Here is a 27,270-nt window from a genome sequence, read left to right as displayed (position 1 = left end):
AGTATAATTTGTTTGTAATCTGCCTGTGCCATGAATGTTACCTCTGGGAAACCAGTTTCTTTTGTATTACTTGCCAGTAGTCTGAATATAGGGGACTAACAGGAAAGAATTATTCACAGTCACTGCTGGTTGGCTGCAATATCAGTCAAATCATTTCCTCTAATCCCAATGTGGTTGAGAAGTCCAGCACAGGTGAATATCAAATTGATATTCAAAAAGGTAATGTAGTCTCTGCTGTGCCATCATGGATAATGAACTGAAAAATCTGTGTATAAAATGCATTTTCAGTGGTAGCATGTTCATATGTAACCCAAGGCCAGATCTCTATAATGTGCAATGCTGCAGTGAATATGTTGTTTTTTATGCGGGGGAGATTTTCTTGGATACTGTGTGTCTGGAAAGACAGCAAGAGATCCCCCATGGGCACTTCTGAATTCAAACTATCTGTGTAGAGTGGCAAGAAGTCAGAATGATCAGATCGGTATGCTGAGTAGAATTGCAGGTAGACAGAAGATGGAGTGTCAACCTTCCCCCAGTTTTTAAGGGAGAAGTTGTAGGCTGGAATAGAAGCATGCCAGAGTGGAGGAGGTTGCCTTGGTGATAAGGAAACCTTGTTTACCTTGATATGTAAATCTCCGAGTATCTTTTGGAGATGAATACCAAATGGACAATTAGTATTCTAACAGGATTTATAAAGATTTTTCCAATGTGATTCAAAAATAGATGTCCATGTGGAGTGATTTGGCAGGAATTTCAGTTTAAAGGTATACTTTGGAGATATCAGTTTCCACTGAAATGATAACAATGGTTCATTTGCTTCCATATACAGGCTCTGGACAGGAGATGTTCAAAATGTTCCAGTAGCACTATGAATTACCCGATATGGAAAGGATACAGGCATTGGAATACGCTGTGTCTAGAAGATGTGTATACCTGGGACCTGTAATCTGGTTTATATTGCACAAGTGCATGATAGAGGCATAGTAAGTGCATCATTTGACACCCCAAGTGATTGCATGATATTCACACCTCTCGTGCTCTCCGTATGCAGCTGACGGACACATGGAAAGGTTAACTTTCTATCAAATATGAGCCCTAAAAATCTGACCTCAGGTTGCTGGAATAACAGTTTTTCCTATCCATAATTCAGGTTGAGAATGCAGTTTATGCTTAAGACAAAATGTATACAAATGGTCTTTTGCATACATTTTGCTGTAGACCTTTCTCAATGCCCAGAAGTTGAGGCAATTAATGGCCTAATGGTTGTAGTTGTCTTTTGATCACCCTCAATTTGCATAACTGTGAAAATATGCTAAAATAATCAATGTAGAGGGTGCTGTTTGCAGGTGGAAGTGTTTCTGTAATGCAGAGGTTGCCCAACTTTTATACCTCAAGTATCCTTAAAATTTTTCATAAATTTCATGCATTCACCCCACCCCTCAAGTTCCAGAACAAGTGCAAATAAACAGATTTGACATAAAATTTAGGTATGAATATACATATTTTTTAAATATAAAACTTCAATACATTTAATCTCTCTCAAAGAAATAAAATACGAATAATGTATAAAAAATGCTTTGTACCTGGATTAGTGAAATGGTTTGTCCATATTTCATTAAAAAAGTACTTCATGAAAACAAGCATCCACCTCAAAAAACCAAGTGTGCTCTGGGGGGGGGGGAGCACACCCTATACTTTGAAAATCTCTGCTGTAATGAAATTTACTTTGGTAACAAAAAAAGCAAAACATTTAAAACTGATCCATGGCAAAAGGACTGTGAGAGAGAGAGAGAGAGAGAGAGAGAGAGAGAGAGAGAGAGAGAGAGAGAGAGAGAGAGAGAGAGAGAGAGTTTGTTCAGTGGGTGGGTGGGTAGTTTGTACAAAAACTTGGAAAGACCCATGGAATAAAAAGTTCTTAAAAAAATAGGGATGTAACTGGATCATATGCTTTTTCCATGTCAAAGAACACAGACACCATGTGTTTTTGTTTTAGGAAAGCATCTCAAATGTATATTTCAATCTAATTAAATAGTTCAAAGTTGACCCCTTTTCTGCTGAATGTTGGAGAGGAGAGGAGATCATTTGCTTTTAAATACCATAAAAGATTGATTATTCTTTCCATATAGACAGATTAGACTGATTATTCTTTCCACATAGACAACTAGTCAGAGCAACAGGATGAGAGTTAGTTGGAATTTTGGGATCTTTTCTTGGTTTAATGAAGGCATGGGCAAGTGCGGGGTCCCAGACATCTGGAAACTGTTCTCAAGAAAGATTGGTATATAAGCAGAGCAGAGCAGATGATCCATAGATTTTGGAGAAAGGTGTTTAGGCATTTAATAATGGATTTTATCTGGTGCACCAGCACTTGCTTTGGTAAGAGTTAAAGCTGTATTTAAATGATAAATTAAATGGCCCCCTGTATTATAATGAAAATTCTTTGATTTGAAACTGAATTCCTGTTTTTCATTTTTCTCTTTCAGGACTGGAAACTATGGAGAATAAGCTGATTCTGCAGGACAATAGAAAGAGTTATTCAAGCAGTGGCTACTGCAGTTGTATCTGTAATAGCATGTCCATCATAATCCAGGATGGGTGAAAACTGTGATGGGTATTTTCCCTTCATTTTCTGGATGTTGTCCCAGACTGCTTTAGGTCTGGGGACTGGGTAAGAGGATATAAAATAGATCCATGAATCTGGCTCTGATGGTGAACAAAACATGCTTTAACATGTGTGTGTGTGTGTGTGTGTGTTTAAGGGCTATTAAAGAGCCTTTTTAGCTGCTGTGCACCATGGTTTTCAAAATGGTGGAAACTGGGTAGATGCTTTTGATATTATAATTGCAGCTGCATGGATGATATTTTCTGTGATGTGTGTCAGTGCATTATTATCAGGCTTCTGACTGATGGGGTAGTGATGTCAACTTTGCCAAAGTGCTGAAATGTATTCCAGTTAGCTTGATCAATCTTCTGCCATGTTAGCCTCAAGGGAAGACATGATTTTCCATTAAGTGAGGAACTTATTACTGTACAGATTCTCTTCCAGATTCCACAGAGATGGGAAGAGAAGGGAAGCAGATAGAAAGATCAATAGCAAGAAAATGTACAGGTTAGCAATAGGTGTTAGTTCCCATTTAGAAGGGGAAGGTCATTATAAGTGAGCATATGCTCTGAAAAGTTCCCTTCCATCAATATTAGCTACTCCAGAGGGTATTATGTATGTTTAAATCCCCTAATAATAAAAGTGGGGAAGTCAATCATTATAAGATAATCAAGGTCTCTCTGGCAGATGCCAATCGTAGGTGGAAAACAGATGGAGACTGTTGATAGAAATCCAGCTGCAAGTCTGATTGCTATTGCCTCAATACTGGTTGTCAGTAACAAAGGTTGAAATAGGATCCCATTGCACACAGGGATAAGTGGGTCTATCCTCACTTCTATCCTTACAAATGATAGTAAGGTTTTACAACCTGGGGCCATCAGATACATCTTCTGTAGGCAGAAACAAACTGGTTCATACTTTTTGCAAGAGGGCTGAACATCATTTATATTTTGCTGGAATCCACAACAATTCCACTGTCAGCTTCTGAAGTGTTCAGGGCTTATTTTTCTCAACCTCGTATTTGTCCTTTTTAGGGAAAAATGGCCATTGACCAGTGTCCATTTTTTCTTCAGCAAAAGTTCCAAGGCTGATTCATCTGATACCTCATTCACCTCACCACCCACTGTTACTTGAGTAACATGAAATACTTCAATTTTTTGCAATTTCCCTTTACCACTGAATTTTGGTGTGTGGGGGGGGGCAATAGGTGGTACAGATATTGGAGTGGCAACTGATTGGTCTTTCTGTACAGGGTTTTGAGAGCTTAATACATAGCAGGCAATGGGAATAAATAACTCTATTGGAGGAATAGTCGTTTCCATTTCTATTCTGATGGAACATCTCCCTACAACCTTCAGAGCAATTGAAGGTTTGCTGATACTTATTGTTTCGTTGCTTTTTTTGCCTTCTGATGATATGTTCAGCTCTTCTTTTAATCTTTGTATCTCCTTTTCTCTTTCTGTCTCTAGCATGCTTGTGAGTATACATAATACTCTCTTTGGCAGTTTATACATGTTTGTGTTTCAGCTTAATATACCACGATTTCATGATCCTTTGTATTACATTGAGCACATGTAAGGGCATTCTGTCACCTTGCATTGCATGCAATGTAACCTTAGTGGGTTAGGTACATATGGCTGTGCTGGACAGTGAAGGCATCCAGCTACAACTGAATTAGTAGACACTGGTGAACTGAATGTAAGGATGATGTCCTTAGGGATAGTAACATCCCTACACACAAATATTTATACAGCAACTGTTACTCCTTGCATTTATAACTCAATACAGATCTCCTATTAAGCCACTTGATGAAGATTCCAAACAGATAATACACTTCTGAATGAATTTAGTGCCTTATGTATCAGTGACTGGCATTCCCCAGCAGGGTAGCTCAAAGGAGCTGTTTTGAGTGCTTGTCACTGCTTGTTTTGACTAGGACATCTTTCCAAACACAGCTATTTGACAGATTTAGAAGAGCCTGCCAGCCTTTCTAAACCCTTCTTAAAGAAGAGTGATATTTTCCATGTGGAACTTGTGTCCTTGCATGTTTTTTCAATATTGGACAAAATATGAATAAACTTTTACTTTAATAAAATTACATTTACAAGTAAAACCCATTTCTATTACCGTATTTGATGGCATATAAGATGCACTTTTCCCCCAAAAGAATGCCTTGATAAATCACCGTGTCCTATATGCGGAAGTGAGCCCTCCCTTGTCGGGGCGAGCAGGCAGGTTGTATTTCACCGTTCAGCCAGAATATTTTCATTTCTGAAGGATAATGGACACCCTAGGGTACTTTTGGACTTGCAGAGTTGTTTGGAATCAGTTCCAAGAATTTTCGAAAGCCAGGGAACACGGGAAAAGCCTTAGAAGGCGATGGAAGCTTCAAGATTCTTCTCCAGATTTCTCAATAGTTCACTGATCTTTTAAAAGGTGGCACAACTGTTGGGCCAGTTAGTTCTGTTCTGTTCTGGAGGGCTTTCGAGATGTTGAGTGTCTCCGTGTACAGTAGTGTACTTTAATTGTGTGTGAAGTGACTATAATTACGACAATGAATTGTAATCACTGTGGGTGATTGAAATAAAATAAAGAACAGTGTTGATTGTATACCAGATGCTTTTGATCAGAACCCTGTTTCGCAACATGTTTAGTCTTGGCGTAACTATTTTATCAGATATAAACAAAACATAATAAAAAAAAAAAAAAAAAGTAAAGTGCAGCCATTATCAACCCACTGCAGGATGGAAGCCTCCTCAACAATTCATGCTGAGGGAAATGGACCATAATCTGCCACGCTGGTCCAGTGCGGGTTAGCAGATCGACCGTATGCAGCAGTCAGGGGCTTGAACCATGGTCTACTCAAAGAGCGTGTGCTACTGCACTCCCGCTCCTGCCCACTCGCCTACGGAAAACAAAACATAATAGATCATGCTAAAAAACATGGCCTTATGCATAATTTGTGCATAAGGCCAGATCTGCAGAAAGGTTTTTTGGACCACCGCCTACGGAAAAAATTATATGCATCTGACGGAAGCAAGAAAAAGAACTTCAAGCTGCTAAAAAAAGTAAACAACCTTTGTCGTCCCTCCCCACACTGGCCAGAACTTGAAGAAGATGTAAAAAAGTGGGTAGTAGGTGAAAGGAATTTAGGAATAAGTGTTTTTACCAAAATAATTATGCATAAGGCCAGGATATTAGCAGAAGGACGAGGAATTCCGAATTTTTCTGGAACAGAACGTTGGTGTTACTGATTGCATTTGTATGCATTGTTTATCAATGCATACAAAAACAATTGCACAAAAATTACCAGCAGATTATGAAGAAAAAATACTGGAATTCCATAAATTTGTAATAAAGGAACAACGAACTTCTTTTGAACTTGGCCAAATAGGAAATATGGACGAGGTTTCATTAACTTTTGATGCACCATCCAACAGAACTGTGAATATGAAAGGGTCTAAAATGGTGTCAATAAAAAGCACTGGGCATGAGAAAACACATTACACAGTAGTTTTGGCCTGCCATGCCGATGGCACAAAACTACCACCATTTTTAATATTTAAAAGAAAAACTCCCAGAAGATGTATTTGTTCATGTTCATCCAAAAGGATGGATGGATGAATCTGGAATGAATTTATGGCTTCAAAAAAACAGGTCAAAGCATCCTGGTGGTCTCTTAAGGAAACCATCTCTTCTCATTTGGGACCAGTTCAGAGCCCATTGAACTGAAGTCGTTAAAATGAGGATGAGAGAATTGAATACACGGGTAGTTGTCATTCCTGGTGGACTGACAAGCCATTTAAGCAAAATATGAGGGAATAGTGGAAATGGATGGGAGAACCCGATCATGAACTCACACCCACAGGAAGAATAAAGAGGCCCACCATTGCACAGGTGTGTGAACGGGTTAAGGAATCTTGGAGAAATATAAGTGGTAAAATAATTATAAAGTCTTTCAAGAAGACTGGAATTAGTAATGCCCTTGATGGCACTGAATACATGCGTTATTTGAAGACAGTGATACCGACATTAGTAAGGAAGAGTTTTGGATTTGAAGGTGATGATTTTTTTGGTTTTCAAAATGACTTAACTTTCCCATTGCAGAAGACTAATGTTTTTTACCATTCCCTCACTGTCTTTTTGTTCATTTTCAATTCTAGTGGTTGTTTGCTTCATATAAAATATTTTTTAATGTAGCTAAGATTCTTTTCTCTTTTAAATTGCTCTATTGGTAAATTAATAATAACTAGGGGGCTTCGCCCCATGTTTGCTGCAGATGAACAAAGTGTGAGCATGAGGTTCATCTAGCACAACGCTTGTTCTACCACAGTAAAACGAGCTTTTGTTACGTATTACCACGTAACCCGCATCCCTCTTCTCCCATTGGCTGAATAAACATCACTAGGAGGAAAATTATTTTAATGTATAGAAAGACAATTAAATAATGTATTATTATACAGTATTAGTATTTTTGTTGCTGTTCTGATCACATATTTAGAATGAGATTTTTTCTACTATACACATTAGAATAAATATTAAATGCTTAAATACACTAAAGCTTTTTTTCCTTAATTTTCCTTTCTAAAATGGGGGATGCATCCTAAATGCCCATGTGTCTTATACGCCATCAAATATGGTAATTCTAATGAAATTAAGTCCACTTTGTACTCACAAGACAAAATGAGCAAAGAGACCAAGTTAAATTTTTTTTATGAAAAATTCTGAAGTGAGTGAAACTAATGTTGAAGACATGATTCCAATACTTCCACAATAAACTGCTGATAATAGACCATATGATTCATATTCACATTGGATTTGAAAAAGCAAAAAGTGGTATATTGAAAACACAATTGCATTAAGTACTGTTTGATACGTCAAGTAAACAGTCCACAATGTGTTATTTTTTCAGAAGTTTTGTCGAATAGTGCTATGTTTCCAACAAAATTAAAAAGACATTCTGATACAAAAAATACACCAGCATTCAAATTAAGCCAGTTAAATTTTAAATGAAATAAAATTTTAATAAAATTTTATTTTATTTTTATGAGAAAAGAAAATGAATGTAAAACACAAAAGTGATTAATTATAGGAATGTAAAAAAATGAATATAAAAGCTAAAAGGGATTAATTAAGGGATTAGCTAACATACGCAGTGCTTAAAGCATTGTTCCTAATTTCAATCTGAACAGACAAAGCTTTTCATCAACATAGGAGAAAATAGCAAAACAAATTAGACAAATTCCATTTGTTAACAATAACAGTTGCCGATGAGGGGCTCACATCTGGTGAGTATGGGCTTGGCACACCCAGGGTCCTGAACTGGATATCATCAGTCTTCTCTTTCTTGGTGATTCCCCTTTTGATTCTTCTCTCTCTCTCTCTCTCTCTCTCTCTCTCTCTCTCTCTCTCTCTCTCTCTCTCACTGTAATTCAGATTTTTTTTTTTTTTTAGCTGGTGCAGCATAAGCTTCCTTACACCATATGCTAATAATAATGATCTTCATCAGCAACTGATGGAGAACATGAAAAAAAAAACTACAACCTTTGCTCTTTAATTGGACAAAGCTATAATACTATGTACATCACATATAATTGTGCTTTTTGTGGATTTATTCGATGATTGTTTTCTACAGCAGCATGCTCGGGAGCCAGAGGGAGTAATACTCTTGATCTGATTATCAGTAGTGATTCTTCATGCATTAAGAATCTGCAGATAAAGGAACCACTACGTGGCAGTGATCACAGTGTGCTGATGTCGGATTTACTCAAAAAAAAAGGTAACTACCATCAGGGGTAAAAGGAAGGGTTTTTGCTTTTGTAAAGGTGACTACAGAGGTCTGAGACAGTTTTTAAAGTCTATATAGAGTGGGACCAACTGCTGATGTTACCAACAGAAAATTCAAAATGGGAAGCATTCAAAGAATTAACCTTGGAAGTTACTAAGCTTTTCATACCAACTAAGAAATATTGTGCAGGTGCCTCTGTAGCCAGGTGGGCAGGAGCAGCAGTGCATAGCACAAGCTTCTTGATTAGACCGGGGTTCGAGCCCGTGCCCACAAAATACGGAGGATGCAGAAAGGTCAGGGAATGAACACTACATATCCCCTGAGCAATATGGCCTTAGTTGCTAATGCTCCTAAAAACCAAAAATAACAAGAAATATTGTTCAAGGTTTAGGCCTAAATGGATGTCAGATAAACTAATGAGGCATGTGGCAGAGAACAAAAATACATGGGATACATATAAATTAACATAAATTAACAAGCCTTTGGCCATAATTATGAAAGCATCCTTGGATTCAGGGGAGGTCCCTATGGACTGGAGATGTGTGAATATATGCCCAATTCAAAAAGGGGGATCAAAAGGTAACATGAGTAATTAGACCTGTCAACTTAACATTTGTTCCAGGGAAAATAATGGAATCACTGGTTAAAGAAGTAATGTAGGACCACCTGGACAGCAATGCAATTATACTCCAATCACAGCATTTATTTATTAAAGGGCAGTCTTGTTTAACCAGTCTGATAAGTTACTGTGATGCGGTGACCAAGGAACTGGAATGCAAAAAATAATTTTGGTATCATATACTTGGATTTCAGGAAGGCTTTTGATACTATTGCACATTAAAGACTGCTGTACAAACTGGGTCAAGGTGGCATTAAGGGCAAGTTACTGCTATGGATAAAGGGATGATTAAGTGGAAGAAGACAGAGTGGTTATTGGTGGGCACTTCTCTTCATGGACTAATGTTATCAGTGTTGTCCTGCAGGGTTCAGTACTGGGTCCACTGTTATTTTTAATATTTATTAATGATATTGATATAAGTTTATCAGGCTTAATGTTAAAGTTTGCAGATGACACAAAGGTTGGCAATGTAGCTAAGGACAGTACTCAGGATGAGCTACTGCAACAAGATCCATGAAAATTGGGTCAATGGCTGAGAAATGGCAGTTGAAGTTTAATGCTGATAAATGCAAGGAACTGCATATGGGTAGCAGTAATCCCATAGTAACTTATCAACTGTGTGGTACTCAGGGTAGGTGAAAAATAAAAAAGACCCTGGGGGTAACTCTGCAGTCGGATATGACATTCTCTGCCCAGTGCAGACATGAGCTACCAGAAAACCCCCATGAGCTACCAGAGCAGATCATGGGGTTTTTTCAATAATATACTGAAACTTTGCTAGCAGGGATAAGGATGTGATTATATTTTTGTAAAAGGCCATGGCATAGGCTGCATCTTAAGTATTGTATACAGGTCTGGAAGCCTCACTTTAGGAAGGATGTAGATCTGCTGGAATGGGTGCAGAGAAGAGCAATCAGATTTGTGAAGAGAACAAATGGGTGCTCTTATCTGGAAAGGCTTAATTTCTACAAATTGCAGCTACTGGAGCCTAGACACCTGTGGGATGATCTAATTGAGGTGTTTAACTGACTGAATGGATTTAATTAGCTGAATGTGAATAGCATTCTTCCTCTTGCTGAGACTATACATATGAGGGAGCATAAATTTAAGTTGAAGAAGGATGGTTGCAGGATAGATGTGTGGAAGTTTGCCTTCAGCCAGAAGGTGGTTGGTTGTTGGAACAGCCTTCCATCTTTGTTGTGGAAGTGGACGCTTTGAATAAATTCAAGGAAGAACTAGACAAGTTCTTGGAGGGTATGGATAGGTGAAATATGTAGTTTTTTTCTTTTTTCTATGTCTTGTTGGAGTAATATGCTTTGATTCCTGTGATTAACCACCCTGCCAACTTTTGTATCATCTATAAACTTAGGACATTAGGCTTGATATCCCTTATTCCGTATTGTTAATAAATACTGAAAACAGTAAGGGACACAGAATTTAACCCTGAGGGACTCCACTACTAATCATCAATGCACAAAGAGCATGGCCCACTTGTAACTATTCTCTTTCTCCTGCCATTTAATCATCCCTGTCTACAGTAGTAACTTCCCCTGTGCCACATTGCTCCAATTTTTACAGCTTTTGATACTGTTCCATGTTGAACATCATCAAAAGCTTTTAAAAATAATTTTTTTTCATCCAGTTCCTTTGTTACCACATTTCTGTAGCTAATCAGATTGGTCAGGCAGGATCTTCCCTTAAAAAACACAAGGTATATGATATCAAAAATAATTTTGATATCATATACTGTACTTAGATTTCAGGAAAGCTTTTGATACTGTTGCGCATGGAAGGCTACTGTACAAATCGGAGCAGTATGGTGTTAAGGGCAAGTTGCTACAATGGATAAAAGGGTGGTTGAGTGGGAGATGACAGAGAGTGGTAATCAATGGACGCTGCTCTTTGTGGACTAACGTTATCAGTGGAGTCCCCAGGGGTTTGGTGTTGGGCCTGCTGTTGTTTTGTATATTTATCAATGATACTGATGAAGGTATATCAGGCTAAATGTCCAAATATGCAGATGATACAAATGTTGGCAGGGTTGTTAATGACAGTATGCTACTGCAACAGGATCTAGGAAAGTTGGGCAGATGGGCTAAGAAGTGGCAACTGAAGTTTAACATTGACAAATGCAAAGTACTGCATATGGATAGAAGTAACCCCAGAGAAATGTACCAACCGTGTGGTACGACACTCAGGGTGGTACAAAATGAAAAAGACTTGGAATAATTGTGCAGTCAATATGAAGTTTTCTGAGCAATGTAGATAGGCTGCCAGAACAGGTCATGGGGTATTGTCGATGATATACAAGAATTTTGGTAGTAGTGAAAAGGTGATTACCCCTTTGTATTATGCAATGGTGAGGCCATGCCTTGAGTAATACGTACAGGTCTGGAGGCCTCATTTTAGGAAGGATGTAGAGTTGTTGAGCATGTACAGAAAAGGGCAACAGATTGGTGAGGGGAATCCTCTTACCAAGAAAGGCATAAGTTCTGCAAATTGCAGTGACTGGAGACTAGGCACTTGCAAGGTGATCTGATTGAGGTGTATAAGGCCTTGAATGAGTTGAGCACGCTGAATTCTGATGGGATTCTTTCGCTTGCTCAGATTACGAACCTGAGGGGGGATAAATTCAAATTGAGGAAAGCGAGGAAGGACAATTGTAGAATATGGGGTGTGACAATAACAAGTATAATTCATTTAAAAATTTTATTTTGAAAATTATACAGATATTTTCAAGGTGAATTATACATCACCTTCAAAATAGTCCCCTTCAGACTATACATGCATTCCAGCATGGGATCCATTGATCGCAACATTTCTGGTACTCGCTTTCTGATATTGTTTTAATACTCACATTACATTACTCTGAATTTCAGATACTGACTGAAAATGTGTTCCTTTCATGACTCCTTTTAGTCAAGGAAATAAAAAAAAAGTCACAAGGAGACAAATCAGGAAAATACAGAGGGTGCTGCAATGTTGTGATCGATTTTGAAGTTAAAAACTCTTTCACTACAATGGTGGAATGTGCGTGAGCATTGTCATGATGCAAAATCCACAATGAAGCAATTTCAGTTGAACCCAGTGACTTGCAAAACCTTTCCAAAAGTTGAAGGTAAAATTGTCGATTGACAGTTTCATTAGGTGGAACAAACTCTTTGTTGGCGATTTCTGTTCGATCAAAAAAGTAAATTAACATAGTTTTCACTTTTGACTTTGAAATTCTTGCTTTTTTAGGTCTTGGCGAGGATTCTCCCATTGTTTGTTGACTTTGCCTTTTTGTTTCAAGGTCGTAAGCAAATACCCAGCTTTCATCCCTTGTAATCACACGAGAAAGCAAATCTGGAATATCTTCAATGCTTTCCAACATTTCCTGAGAATGTTGCAACCGAATTTCTTTCTGCTCATGAGAGAGATTTTTCGGTACCAGCTTTGCACACACTTTCCTCATCAACAAATTTTCAGTCAAAATTAATCTAACACTATCCCAATTAATGTTTAGTTTTTTGGCAATCATTCTTGTAGTTGTTGTTTTTTTTTTGGTTTTTAGGAGCATTAGCAACTAAGGCCATATTGCTCCGAGAATATGCGGTGGTCAATCCCTGACCTTTCCGCATCCTTCGTATTTGGTGGTGACGGGCTCGAAATAAGTGTAATCAAGAAGCGTGTGCTGCGCACTGCTGCTCCTTCCCACCTGGCTACAGAGGCGCCTCATTCTTGTAGGTAACCGCCTATCGCTTCAAACAAGATCATGCACACGAACAATGTTTTCATCATGTCGAGTCGTGGAAGGACGCTCTGAATGCTCACCATCTTCGACAGATCCACATCCTTCTCAAAACTGTTTTGCCCAATTGAAAATGCGTGGTTTCGACATGGTATCATTTCCATAAACTCTGGTCAACTTTTCATAAATAGCCGTTGACGATTCGCCACTTTTCATCAAAAATTTTATCACAAACTCTATGCTCTAAATTACGTTCCATTTTTCACGTAACACGGAACTGAAATACGTCTTTACACGCACCAACTTGTACAATGACTGAAACAATTGACAACGTTTATCCTTTGAATGAAAGTAGAGGGAGGTTCAGGCTACACAGCCGGAGGACGTGTAGCCAGGTGGGCAGGAGCAGCATTGCATAGCACATGCTTCTTGATTAGACCGGGGTTCGAGCCCGTGACCACCAAATACGGAGGATGCAGAAAGGTCGGGGGAATGACCACCGCATATCCCCAGAGCAATATGGCCTTAGTTGCTAATGCTCCTAAAAACCAAATAACAACAACAGCCGGAGGACGTAACAGTTTACAGTGTGGTCACTCTGACGGAAACAAAATTATTCTCAAAACTTTGTCACACGTAGATGTGGAGAAATTTGCTTTTAGCCAGTGGGTAGTTGATTGCTGGAAGAAACTTCCATCTGTCATTGTGGAAGTTGATAGCTTAAATAAATTCATGGAGGAACTGGACAAACTTTTAGGGGGAATGGATGTGTGAATTTTTTTTTTTTTTTTTGGCTGATATCTACATAAGCTCATATACTTGCTTTCTTGCATCACATGCCTCTACTACTACTAATACATGCTGTAATTTTCATATAACTGAAATCCTGTCAAGATGATCCTGCAATAAATCTTTAACCAATAACTCCATTATTTTCCCCTTGGATAGAAGTGAAGCTTTCTATAATTGCTCATGTCGCCTTTTGATACCTTATGTGCATAGGAGACACATTTTGCACATCTTCCATCTATAGGAATCTCTCCTGAATCCAATAATATTTTCAAAATTATGGCTAAAGTTTTGCTTGCCTTTTTTTGCTGCCTGTCTTAATATAATTGGATTTATCCCATATACCTCAGGTGCCTTATTTACTTTTAATATTTACAATTTCTCTTCCACTTTCTTCTCAGATATCCCAAAATTATTTATCTTCAGTTTATAACCGTATAAATCTGGTATTCCCATCGAGAAAGACATTAATGTAAGTATGTACATGCAAAATATTTAATTCAGATTGGAGAAACCTGAACAGGATCATCAATAGTTATCATTCATGCCTAGTGCACCAATGCAATTCATCCCTTTCCTTCTAGTGTTATAAGCAATGGATTCTTTGCTAATTTTCTTTGTAATTTTAGTGAAATATCTCTCATAATCTGCCTTAGCTTGTAGCTACTGTCAAGAGTAACCAGAAAGGATTTTGTTTTTTTTTTGTAAAGGTGACTACTTTAAATTGCTTTCAGTGGGACAATCTGATAATGTTACCAACTACAAATCCTCCCAAATGGGCAGTAATCATATTAATCATAATAACCTTTAGTAATTTGACTATAGATTAGTTTATACTGATCAGACTGGTAAATTATCAGGTTTTGTGTTCTCTGATAATTTATAATCATACCACGAATTTTCTTCTCTGCCACTAGTCTCATCAGTTTATCTGACATCCATTTAAGTTTAAACCTTGAACACTTGGTATAAACAACTTAGTAGTTTCTAATATTACTGGCCATTTGGAATTTGCAGATGGTAACATTATCAGTTCATCACACCAAAAAAGAATTTAAAGTAGTCACCTTTACAAAAACAAAATCCTTTCCCTTTACTCTTGACAGTAGTTATATCTTTTAGTAATTCCTACATTAGTAGATTATTATTATTATTAATTTTTTTTTTTTTTTATTTCTCCCTGATTGGGGGATTACACTCCGTGACAGGTTACTGCTACCAAGTACACAGGGTGGTTGTAATGTCTGGTGTTATTGTTGGTCGAGGAAATCTGACTATCCTACAGGTGTTCAGGATTGAGACTTTCTGGAGTTTCTTGTAGGTGTTCTCTGGGAGACGTATTGCTGCTATGTAGAGTCTTTGGCACCATACCGGTGGTTGACATGATGATGATGATCGGGATGGTCGATATTTCTTGCATATGACACATCTCCTTGACTTCGTGTCTCAGGTTCATGTACTTCCTAATATTTTCCTCATAGGTTTTCTGGACATTGCTAGTGTTGGGCACCACTATGTCAATCAGGTAGGCTGTTAGCCTTTTCCATCTTGTCCACAAGGGTTATGTCTGGTCTATTGTGCGGGATGGTCTTATCCGTTATTATGGTGTGGTCCCAGTACAGCTTATGGGTTCAAGTCTCTAGTACTGCCTGGGGTTTGCACTTGTAGTATGGTACACTTTCTTTGGTCAACTGGTATTTCCTCGCTAGTTTCTGATGTATTATCCTGGATACCTGGTTGCATCTATGAGTGTACTCAGTCTGGGTGACCACCTTGCAACCCGCGGTGATGTGTTGGATCATTTCTGAGGCCAGGCGGCATCATCAACATGTGTCATCCGACATTCTGGGCTCCTTTGCGATGTATTTTCTATAGTTTCTGGTGTTCGTTACCTGGTCTTGGATGGCCAGCATGAATCCTTCAATCTCGGGGAAGAGAGTTTCGCTTGTGAGCATGCATTGGAAACAATGTTATCGATATGATATGTTATCGATGGAGGTCATTGTAGTGTCTACCATGGAGTGTCTTCTTTGCCCATCATTCTAACTTTGTTCCTTGTGCCGTGTGGGTGGGTGAGGATTCCTTGCTTAGGTTGAGTGGGGTATACCACTGATCTATCTTCCTTATAGCCTGGTGGAGTGGTGTTGTGTTGTTCTCGAAGTAATCCTTCAGGTTAACTATTGCTGTTTTCTGTTGCTCTATCAGGTCTATCAGGCCCCTTCCTTCCTCTCTCTGAGCTATTGTTAGTCTCTCCACTGCTGACTTCAGGTGGTGTTGGCAGCTGTTGGTCATCATTGTCCATGTCTTTCATGATATCTTCTAGCTCGGTGTTAGTCCAAGCTATGACCCCGAAGGTGTATGTTAGTACTGGAGCTGCATAGGTGTTTATGGCTTTAACTGTGTTCCCTCCATTAAATTTTGCTTTCAGCAGGCTTCTGAGTCTCTGATGATATTTTTCAGTCAGGCACTTCTTGATTTCCTTGTGCTCTAACTGCTGAGCCTGCATCATCCCTAGATATTTGTAGGTCTCTCCTTCTGTCATAGCTTTGATCTCTTTACCAGTCAGCAGCTGGTAGTTTCGGCCAACTAATTTTTCCTGGTGCAGTGTGTGGGGTCTTGCATTTGTCTAGACCAAATTCCATCCTGATGTCCTTGCTGAATTCTTCGGTGATCCAGAGTAGTTGCTGGAGTTGCTTCTCGGTTGCCTCATAGAACTTGATGTCATCAATGTACATCAGGTGGGCGAGAGTGTACAGGTTCTTTCTTCCTTCTTTGAGATTATATCCATACTTACTGCCATTAAGCATGGTGGATAGTGGGTTGAGTGCTAGACAGAACCACAGTGGGCTCAGAGCATCTCCCTGAAAGATTCCTCTTCTAATGGGGATTGGCCAGGTTGTGATGTTCTTGACTTTAATGGTGGTACTCCATTTTGCCATTGTTGCTCCTAGGAAGTTTGTCACTGTCGGATTGACCTTGTAGATCTTCAGGGTCTCTATTAGCCAGCTATGAGGTAGAGTCGAAGGCCTTATGGTAATCAATGTAGGCCGTGTATAGGTTGTGGTGCTTCTTATAGGCTTGCTCCATAACTGCGGCATATATGGTTAACTGCTCCTTGCATCCTTTGCTCCTTTGCTTGCATCCTTTCTGCTCTTCGGCCATTATGTTCTGACTCTCTAAGTGGTCTGATATCTTCTTGGTTATGCAGCTGGTCAGGATCTTGTACAGCACTGGGAGGCAGGTGACCAGCCTGTATTTCGCCGGGTTTCTTGTATCTTTGTCTTTAGGCTTCAGATATGTGACTCCTTCGGTGAGAAACTTCGGGATTGTCTCCAGGTGTCTTATCATTCGAGCGAACTGCTCTGCTAGGTGCTTGTGTGTGCAGGTGAGCTTCTTGTACCAGTAGTTGTGGATGTCATCAATTTTTGGGGTTCGCCAGTTGTGGTTAATCTGAGTGGGCTCAGAGCATCAGGGTGTTCCTGATCAACTGTTTTTCTTCTTCTCGAATCTTCCACTCTCTCATCTCTTGTATGTCCTTGGTTTTCTTTCGTTCTACTTCTATCCAGGGTGCTCTGCTGTTATGTCTTCACTGCTCCAGATATTTCCCCATAGCTCCTCGATCATCTTCTTCTCGGGTGGTCCGTTTCCTGCTTTCTCATCTTCACCCAGTTTCCTATAGAAGGCTCTTTGGTCCTCATCGAAGATTTGGTTGTTTATTTTCCTCTGTGAGCTCTCTTTGTATCTGCATAGTCTCTTGCTGAGTGCAAGGAGGTTCTGCTTCAGTGTGTCCAAGTATTCTCCTATTCTCTGATTTCTGGTTTCATGTTTGCTGTGGACGCTCTCTCTCTCTTGAGGATGCTCTTCACCTTTCCAATCAATTTCTTACTTCTATTACCCTGTTGGTACTGGGTCAACTGACCTAGCTTGACTCTTAATTCTTCTATCTTCTGCTGAGGTCTTCTTTCCCAAGCTGGCGATTCCTTCTGTTTTCGGTTATTCTGCTGGTCTCTCGTTTCTTTTCCATTAATCCTAGTAGCTGCTATGGCAGCACAGTATACGGTTGTGTGGATAGCCTCCAGTGTTGCACCATTGTTGTCAAGGTAATGTGGCATTATTTGCTGATTGAGGTGATCTGTTACTCTCCACAGGATTTTATTTGGCCTATGCTTGAGTATCATGTGGGTTCTTGTGGGATCATATCCTTCGAATTCTGTTAGGGCCTTCTTCTACTCGTCTTCTATTCTGGATATCATGACTTCATCTCTTTCGACTTCAGCTACTTTGGGTTGTATTTCTTCTTGCTGTTCCTCCTCTTGTTCCATGGTACGATGTTCCTCCTCTGGTTCCATATTGACCGTATCCTTTGTGCTTTGTAGTTGATCGCTGACATCCTGCTTGATTTTTTCCAAGATGGCAGGATCTATTAGGTTCTTCATGACAATAGTCCTTCTTTGGTCTGCTAATCGCTGTTCAGTGACCTGAATATCCGGGTATCGTTCCAACCACTTGGTATGTAGTCACGACCTGTACATTGTCGTGTCGGTCTCTAGCCTGGTTATTTCATAGTATGCTCGCATGATGTACGTAATCGTTTCAACACTCCACTTCATGAGTTGGCGTTTTCTTCCTTCATGGGTGGTCACTAGCGCAGTTGCACAGGAAGCACTACCAGTTGGTAGGGCTGGATGGTCTTGCCCTTCTCTTGTGGTAGCCTTACGAGTGATAGCGCCACTTGCTCCACTGTCTTGCTCGGGAGACAGTCTCAAACTTTTCAGACTAACCGAACTTTATGAATAAATTTCTCTGCAACCTCATCCATCTATGAAGGTGGACTTATTATTATGGTGCAAGGAAGCCTGAAGCTTATGCTGCACCAGCAAAAAAAAAAATTCCTGAATTACCCTGAGAGAGTCAAAAGTAGAAAGGAATCATCAAGAAAGAGAAGAATGATGATATCCAGTCCTGAATGATGATATCCAGCTCAGGACCAGGGTCCTGAGCTGGATATCATCATTCTTCTCTTTCTTGATGATTCCTTTCTACTTTTGACTCTCTCTCTCTCTCTCTCTCTCTCTCTCTCTCTCAGGGTTTTTTTTTTTTTTTTTTGGTAGTTGTTGGGGCATAGGCTTCCGTGGCCATAATGCACCTCCCAAGGTTTTTGCAGTACTTTTATCCAAGCCCGAGGCGGGAATCGAACCCGCGACCTTTGGGTTGCCAGGTAGGCACTTTACCCACCCGGCTAGCCCGGTCGGCCTCTCTCAGGGTAACTCAGGAATTTTTTTTTTTGCTGGTGCAGCATAAGCTTCAGGCTTCCTTGCACCATATGGCTACTACTAATAATAATAATCTACTGTTGTGGGAATTACTAAAAGATATAACTACTGTCAAGAGTAAAGGGAAAGGATTTTGCTTTTGTAAAGGTGACTACTTTAAATTCTTTTCGGTGTGATGAACTGATAATGTTACCATCTGCAAATTCCAAATGGCCAGTAATATTAGAAACTACTAAGATGTTTATACCAAGTGTTCAAGGTTTAAACTTAAATGGATGTCAGATAAAATGATGTTATGATCACTACCACCTACTAATTCCTTTATCTGGTGATTCTGGATGTATGAAGAGTCTCTACTGATAAACAGTTCAAGAATACTGATTCCTCTTGTCACCTCTCTAAAATGCTGGTCATAAAAACAGTCAGCCCATAAATCCTAAGGGTGGTCAGGTACTATGTGAATGACCAACTCAAAGTTCCAGTCAATATCTGGAAAGTTAAAATTTCCCTTATAAAACATTCCAATTTACTAGTCCATTCTACTGTATGTCTATATTCATTATACTCAAACTCATTTGGCTTATAACATTCTCCTAATTTCATTTTCATTTTCTTAGTGCTTATGTCATACCAAACTGAGTCAACGTTATACTGTCCACTTACATCAATTGGGGTGCACAGCCTTTGATTCTACAGTGGCGAACAAAAAAACTGCATCACTTGTAAATTTTGAAAATAATGTGTTTTGCACTGCATTGTGGGTTACTGTTGTTATTGTTATTTGGTTTTTAGGAGCATTAGCAACTAAGGCCATATTGCTCCGGGAATATGCGGTGGTTATTTTCCAATCTTTCCGCATCCTCCGTATTTGGTGGTCACAGGCTCGAACCCCGCTCTAATCAAGAAGCGTGTGCTACGCACTGCTGCTCCTGCCCACCTGGCTACGGAGCGCCTATTATGGGTTGCAGAAATGTTCAAAATGCATTTGTTAGATGTGATATATATCTCTGTGAATGAAATTCAATACCTAATTGCCATAAATACTTCCCAAAGGGTAAAATGCATAATTAATGGAAATATGAAAAATCATGCAGATGGCAATCATGACAACCAAACATACATTTTATTGCATTTACATGTACAAACTGAAATGACAAGTTTATGTAATAGTATTATGTACTGCAAATCAGCAAAATAAGTCCTAAATATTTTGTTGTTCCTCCTCGAGCTGCAATCAATCTGGCATAGAGTTAATTGACTTCTGGATATACGGTTGCCCAATTTTGTGGTACCCTTACAATGCTCTCCTGCAGCTGAATCTTACTTGCTGGCTTTTTCTGAGCAATTTTAGATGACATTATGTACCAGAAATTTTCAATAGGGTTCAAATCTGGACTGTTTCCAGGCCAGTCCAACACTGTAATTCTGTATTTCTGAAGTATGACTGCACCTTAAGGAAGAAAAACAAGGGAAAACATTGGTGTAAGTAGATTTTAAGCCTTGTGAGACAAGATGACAAACCTGACAAGATGATCTCATCATTAAATCTAAATAGCATAAAACTTACCAATTTTGCCGTGTGGCAAGTCCTGTTGAAAAATGCAGTTTTGGACGTCTGTGTGGTGATCCCTAATAACGGGTTTCAGGCACTCCTCTAGGATAGCAGTGTAGGTTTCTGCATTCACCGTTCCGTTAATAAACTTAATTTGCCCCAACCGCATTGCTTGTTATGCATCCCCAGACCATTTGACCGGCGAGGAACTTTACAGTCAGTGTTATGCGGAACTTTACAGTTGGAGTCAGGATGGTATTCCCATGATTTTTTTCTTCTGACATATTGCTTCCCATCTGAACCATGCAAGTTGAATTTTGATTCGTTAGAAAAGATGATGGTGTCCCATTGCTCTTTTGTCCATGAAACGTGTTTTAGCTCAAGCAAGTTGCTTCATTCTCATTTGTTGGGTCACCAGAAGGGTATTGCTTCTTCTTGGGCTGATATGCATGCAGACCACATTCCGAAAGCCATTTTTGGATAGTTTGTGCACTTATTTTAACACCAGAGGCCATCTCAAAGCAGAGTTTTAGATCAGGAACACAAGCATGGCAATTACGAAGGCATAGCCATTTTAAATATTGATCTTGGTAAGGTGTAGTCACTCTCTTACGACCTGATCCAGGTCTTCTCTTCACATCACTGGTTTCATGCTTTAATTTCAGCACCCAGGATACTGTTGACAGCCTATTTTATCAGCAATAGCACGCATAGAAAGCCCTTCCTGGAACAAAGCAACAGCTACGCTTTTTTTTCTTGGTGTCAACTGAACATATGGAGCCATGCTTACACCTCCGCAAAGCAGAATACTAATGAGTGTGTATATACTTCCAATGCCGTATTTATAGAAACGGCTGATGCAATACCTTGCAATTACTGTCTGATGCAATAGAAGCATTATCTGACGCAATACCTTTGCTTTGCGACAAACAAAATGATATCTTATAATCAAATAATATGTTACTTTTTTTAAGGTGATGCAGTTTTTTTGTCCGCCGCTGTATGTGCCCAATCAAAAGCATAATTCCCCCCCCCACAAACCACCTCCTGTTCTGTCCTGTTTTGTCTGTCCATTCTGTGCACATAGTATTAACATAAGCCATACAGTGCAAGGTAATCGTATGCTTTCTCTGCACTGGCCAAAAAAAAAAAACAAATTAGATAAGAAAAATAAACAAATTATGTGCTTCCTTCCTCATGTAGGTAACTGATTTTTGAATACCTTCAAATTGCCAGCCTTAACTACTTGAGAAGGTAATTTGTTCAAGTAATCAACAAATCACTTAATAAAAGAAAACTGCTACGATCTTGTCTAAACTTCTTCCCCTGTAATTTCAATTTAAGGTCCCTAGTTCTGGAATTTTTCATAACAGTGAAAATATCACTTTCATTCATTTTACTAACCCCTCTAAGAGCTTACAAACCTTAATCAAGTCCCCTCTAATGTGCCTGGTTGCCAAGGTCTGCAAGCCCACATAATCAGTCTTTCCTTGTGCAGCTGACCTTTTGCTGTTCTCACCATGCAAATTGCCCATCTTTGAACCACTGTATTGAAATTCTGGGATTGCAGAATTTCAGTACTCACTGTATTGAAATTGTGCAATCCCTATGACAGAGTGGCACCATGTTTCTAATACCCCTATGAAGTCTGCATTAGATAACTTAACTAATACTTCAATTCAAATTTATTTACTATAATATAAGCATTAGTATACAATGCACGTATATTTAAACCTCTTTTTACTCTTGTTAACTCTAAAACAGCTATTATATTTGCTTTTCTTGTGAGGACCACCCCCAGCAGGACTTGTAGTTTTTCTCATACTTTGTATTTCAAGCTGATGGAAGCAGTGCAAGAGTGGTTTCACCTCTGCTTGCAGTTGCTGTTGATCTATTATCTGCATCAATACTCCTCCCACTCAACACTGAATCAATAACATTCAGCAAGTATTCTTACACTCCTACTTTAGCATTAGCATTAGTAGAGGCATTTGATTCAAGAAAGCAAGCTTATGTTGTCCAGTTACTTAAATGTATTATCCCTGTAAAAACAAGCACAAATCCTCAGGTCTATTCTTGATACTGTTTAGTACTAAAGTGAAAAGTATATCACTTTTTTGTCCCCTTAAAAGATAATGTCACCACTTTTACCATTGGAAAATTGACATACCTTGGTCCTATCCCACCTATCCTTTTTGTACAAAATATGTAAAGTTCCTTGATAACACAGCCATCAACAAAACTACTGCTTGCTTGTTCAACCAGCACTTTCTGCCTTTGGAATGGCACTGTGCTGTCTGATGCAAGAGTTCAAACTCTAGAATGAACTGGACAACTAAGTACTTGCTTTATGTGCTTCATCAGTCAACATTATCGGTCATTGGCAATAACCTTATTTCATAAATCCCACCAACAAATGGCACTGATATCAACAGTTTCATTCTTATGCATGTCTAGTAAACATTGACAAATTTTGATAGGTTTGACATTTCCAGTAATCATTTACTGTTTGACATTTCCAGTAAGCATTTTGTTGGAACCATATATTCAAAGATGCTTCTAAAATGGTGCAATTGGTAAATAAATGTACATGTCCAGTATCTACTTATAACTCTTAAATGCATTTCTGCTAACTAGAAACTGTTAGCTACATGGAGTATCCCCCAGTTGGAACTTGCTGCCCCACTTAGCACTGAAGTTATGGATATTTATGAATTTATGAATACTGAAGATAAATATTAAACATTGCAATAATAAACTTTTTTTGGATTGTAAAATAAGTTTTTATTAAATGAGATTTATTCATTTAAGATTTAATTAACAGTTTATGTGATCACCAATTTCTCACCATACTATCCTCTGCACAAAGGAAACAAAGTAAAGAGTAAAGGTGTTTTACTTACCGAATTTCCTTTACATTTCTTGTAATAATCAATAAATGAAAATGGCAAAGAGATGTTCAAAGGGGTGATCTTAAATGGACTAGCATTCCTCTTTCGAGCTTCAAATGCTATCATTAAATCAACAAAAGCTGCAGGTCGTTTTAGCTTAAATTGTTCAATAAAATCAATTCCAAAAATGCTATTAAGAAGCTTTTCAAATTCCAAATCAATTCCTAAGGAGCCATGAGGCCCACCTATGGCCTTATGCAGTTCACGGAGTGTGCCACAATTATCCAAGAGCTCATGAACTGTGATATCAACAGTACCCCCTCCACAATCAACTACCATATAACGAGTACCTGAAATAAAAATAAATAAACTGTGGATTATATTTAGTATATATCATATCTTTCTAATTAAAGCAAACATTTGTCAAAACAATGGAAATACTCATATGGAGTACAGAAGTAGTGTAAATGGCATTGATTTAATTGTATCTCATATTGCGACTACTTTCACAACAAGTTACCATGTATTGCACTACCTCGAATAAGTACCACTTCACCAATGGAGGAGACTATTGTTTCTTATTCTAGGGAGCTACTGCCACCGAGACCGCACCGTTTCAAAGCTTGTTGGCCTGTAGTTGGTGAGAGGGTAGATACCCCAGTTGCAATCATGATTGCAACGCTGGGGTACCTACTTCTGTAGGGTTTTTTTTACTACTATGGAAAAATATGGTGATATATCACTGATATTCTTATAGTGAATTACCAATCTGTAGCCTATTACACCTTGTGCATTTATTCTTTTTAGTATTATAACTTATAATGTATAACTTCCCATGAATTTTATTTTAACTCAGATAATGGGTGCACCAGTTAGCAATACAACTGCCAAATAAGGTTGACATTAGTTAAAAGTGAAGCAGAGATTTTCAGTTTTCAGAAAGTTTTAAGTACTTATGGAAAATACTGATAGTTCTTGTTTATACTCTGGCATGACCAGCAGGTCAGTGGCATTTACAATAAATTAATCAATACAAATGTTAATCATATTTAGCAGTTATGGGCTCGAACCCCGGTCCATTGAAAGAGCATGTGTTACTGCACTCGTGCTCCTGACCACTTGTCCACGTCAGTTATTCTGCCATTGGCACTGGCACTATGGAAAAATGAAATGGGAAATTGTAATCTGGGTGACTGAACTGTTGGGGAAACAGGAAACGTTCTGTAAAAAGGGCATATATGGAGTAGGACCAGGGAGTGCCTGCCAGGGGAAAAAATTTATCACAGAGCAAGTGTCATTTTTAAGGGCACAAAAGGCAATTTTGTCATACATCAAAGCAGTGGTAGATTCAGGTTGGGTCACAGCAGAACTCTGCACCTCCCAAATCCTCTAATGCCAAAATCAAGCTGTGGTGCTTTTTTTCAAGTGTTAATGCTGTTTGTGCTGTTGCTACTGAACTATAGAATTACTAAATCTTGATGAGTGATGATGTACAAAAGATAGAATGAGAAAGCATTTAAAGCTGAGCATTCAATGTGAGTAATTAATAAGTGGGGGAATGTTTCATCCCACTTCTTAATTTTGCTATTGTGCAGCACAGCAAATTTTTTTTCTTGAGCAGTGCATACTGAATGAGTTAACATGCAATTAGATAGTTTTAATCAGTTTGTCCAAGTTTATCTGAACAAACAATGGTTAGTCATTTGGAATTATTAATGTAATAGAGTAAACCTTGATTTTGAGAACATGATTACAAAGGCACAGTGATCGAGCATGTATGTATACTATGAGTAATCATTCATTCCATACTACTAAAAAAAATGAAATGGTCTGCACATCGCAAAGGCCAAGGCCAAGGCCAAGTGTTTAGTTGATAATAAGCACAATTAAGAGCAAGAACTTCTTTTGAAATGACAGAAAAAAAAAGGGAAAAACACAATGGCAAAAGCTAGTCAATATTGTCATGATTTGTTGGGTATTTAAAGTATTCTTGTTTTTTGAAGCGGTCTCCAGGGTTTTCCCTATGTACCACAGTAGAATCTGAAAAGCAAATTTGCCAAAGCCGGCAAGTGTGAATAAGTGTTGGTGTGTAAAGTTTATGCGTGTGTTATGTTGATTGTTGAGTGCCAGCACCTGGCAACTTTGCAGCCAGAGGGCAGTGAACACCTGGTTCGTTGCCCCCTGACTCCCATCCCATGCCACGTGGAGGCGTGCCAGGAACCACAAACAGGTAAAGACTTTTTGTGGGATAACAAGAAAACTTGTTATCCCAATAAATAATGAAAAATGAAAAGGAAGGAACATAGCGTGAGAAGTAGGGGTAATGGTATGGATGGGAAAAAAAAGGAAAGCAAGGGGATGAAAGAAATAGGCATCCCCAGAAGAGGAAGTCAGCAAGAGATTAAAGATTAAAAGATACTAGTGGACAAAGCTTACAGAGTTTGGTAAGGCCACACAGCCAAATAAAAGTAAAACTATTATACACATAATTTACAAAGCCAACAATTTAACATTTCCCTCAACTAGAGAAGAATAGACAAATCACTATTTACACCAATAAATAAATACCAAATTTAGTTATCAAAACTACAATAACTTTTGGAGATTAATTTAATTTAACTCTTATAGGAAGGGTGCATTCACTCCTGCACTTATGCAAAGAAATCAGAACACTCATAATAAGACAGTAACATTCTACAACAAAGCAACAATGATGAAATCAGCTATGTTGCTGATTTCATCATTACATGCTATGTTGTTCCAGTACATAGCATGTAAACTCCATCCATTTTAGAGGATACACTTTCATTACCCCTATCAAGTAGGTTAACCAACACACACACACACACACACCTAAAAGAGAACATAAACATACAGCATATATCCTTTCCATACTTAAATCGTCAAGTTTCACATACTGCCCAACAAAACAACAATAAACACAAACAAATCAAACCTTATCCTAAGTGTGGTCCTTACAATCAACTCAAGACCAAAACTGAAAAAACATTTATTACTCACACTAAGCTAGATACAGAGACCTAAGGATCTTGTCTCATCCACAACTGCCATATTTACAGCTTGGAAAAACCAATCATGAGTTCCCACAATACTTCTGTAAGCCAAAGTTGCATACATGGAAGAGAAATCCAACCATGTACAAACCAAGTCTCACAAAGAGTAACTAAGTATCAGCAGTGCAATCAAAGTTCATAATACTCAATAACATATCATATCAATTTCAAAAACAATAAAACCAATCATGTCTGATTCAGTCCTCATAATACTAGGACTATAGTTTAACATTTTGTAATACAGCAAAAATACATTTAATACTCTTTAATAAATACATTTAATAATCTTTCCAAGTTATATACCAGAATCATTAATCTGGTTAGAAACATGGATCCTTAATTTCAGTCCAAAGATTATTTACAACTATGTAGATTCATGAAATAACCAGCTCATATCCAATCATTGTCTTCTATAAATCTTAGAATCCAAATACATACTAATAAAGTAATACACCACAATTGTGTTAGTCACTTCAAGATATATCTTTATTCATAATAGATTTCCTTCTGTTAAACAGCCTATCTGCATATTCAGATAAAGCCATAAAATTATCGTTGTTCTCTAAGAACTGAGTCCAATTGAACAAATCAAATATCCCAGTTAGGATTTAAGGCTCACGTCTAATATCCAAATATATGTTGCAGTCAAATAACAGATGCTCCACAGTCTCAGGAGCACCGCAATGACAGAGACGAGAGTTGACCAAACCAAATGAGAATAACTTGCTGTTAAGGTTCCCTTGTCCTGTCAACAAAAATGTAACATTAAGATCAGGATAAAACCAGCTCATCTGTTTATTACTTTCCAAGACATGGGGAATGAATTTATTTGTAATTCTGCTCTGATTCACTCCAGTCTTGTCCAGTCCCTTAAAAATTCACTCCAAAGCCTATCAAAATCATCTTTTTCTGGTAAATCAAGATTCAGAAAGTAATTCTCCAGCAGCCGGTA

General features: G+C 38.4%; 1 protein-coding gene across 1 annotated transcript in view; it reads right to left on the bottom strand.

Annotated features, from left to right (window-relative positions):
- LOC150085683 (heat shock 70 kDa protein 12A-like) overlaps positions 1 to 27,270 on the bottom strand; it is a 228,723-nt gene that overhangs the window by 14,628 nt on the left and 186,825 nt on the right. Inside the window, exon 7 of the mRNA XM_090374189.1 lies at positions 23,257 to 23,594. Within this exon, the coding sequence (XP_090230315.1) occupies positions 23,257 to 23,594 (338 nt within the window). The remainder of the gene's footprint in view (positions 1 to 23,256; positions 23,595 to 27,270) is intronic.

The sequence above is a fragment of the Mastigoproctus giganteus genome, chromosome 5 (genome assembly GCF_048544385.1).
Source record: "Mastigoproctus giganteus isolate SK-2022 chromosome 5, ASM4854438v1, whole genome shotgun sequence".
Taxonomy (NCBI): domain Eukaryota; kingdom Metazoa; phylum Arthropoda; class Arachnida; order Uropygi; family Thelyphonidae; genus Mastigoproctus; species Mastigoproctus giganteus.
This window is presented reverse-complemented; position numbering and strand designations above follow the sequence as displayed.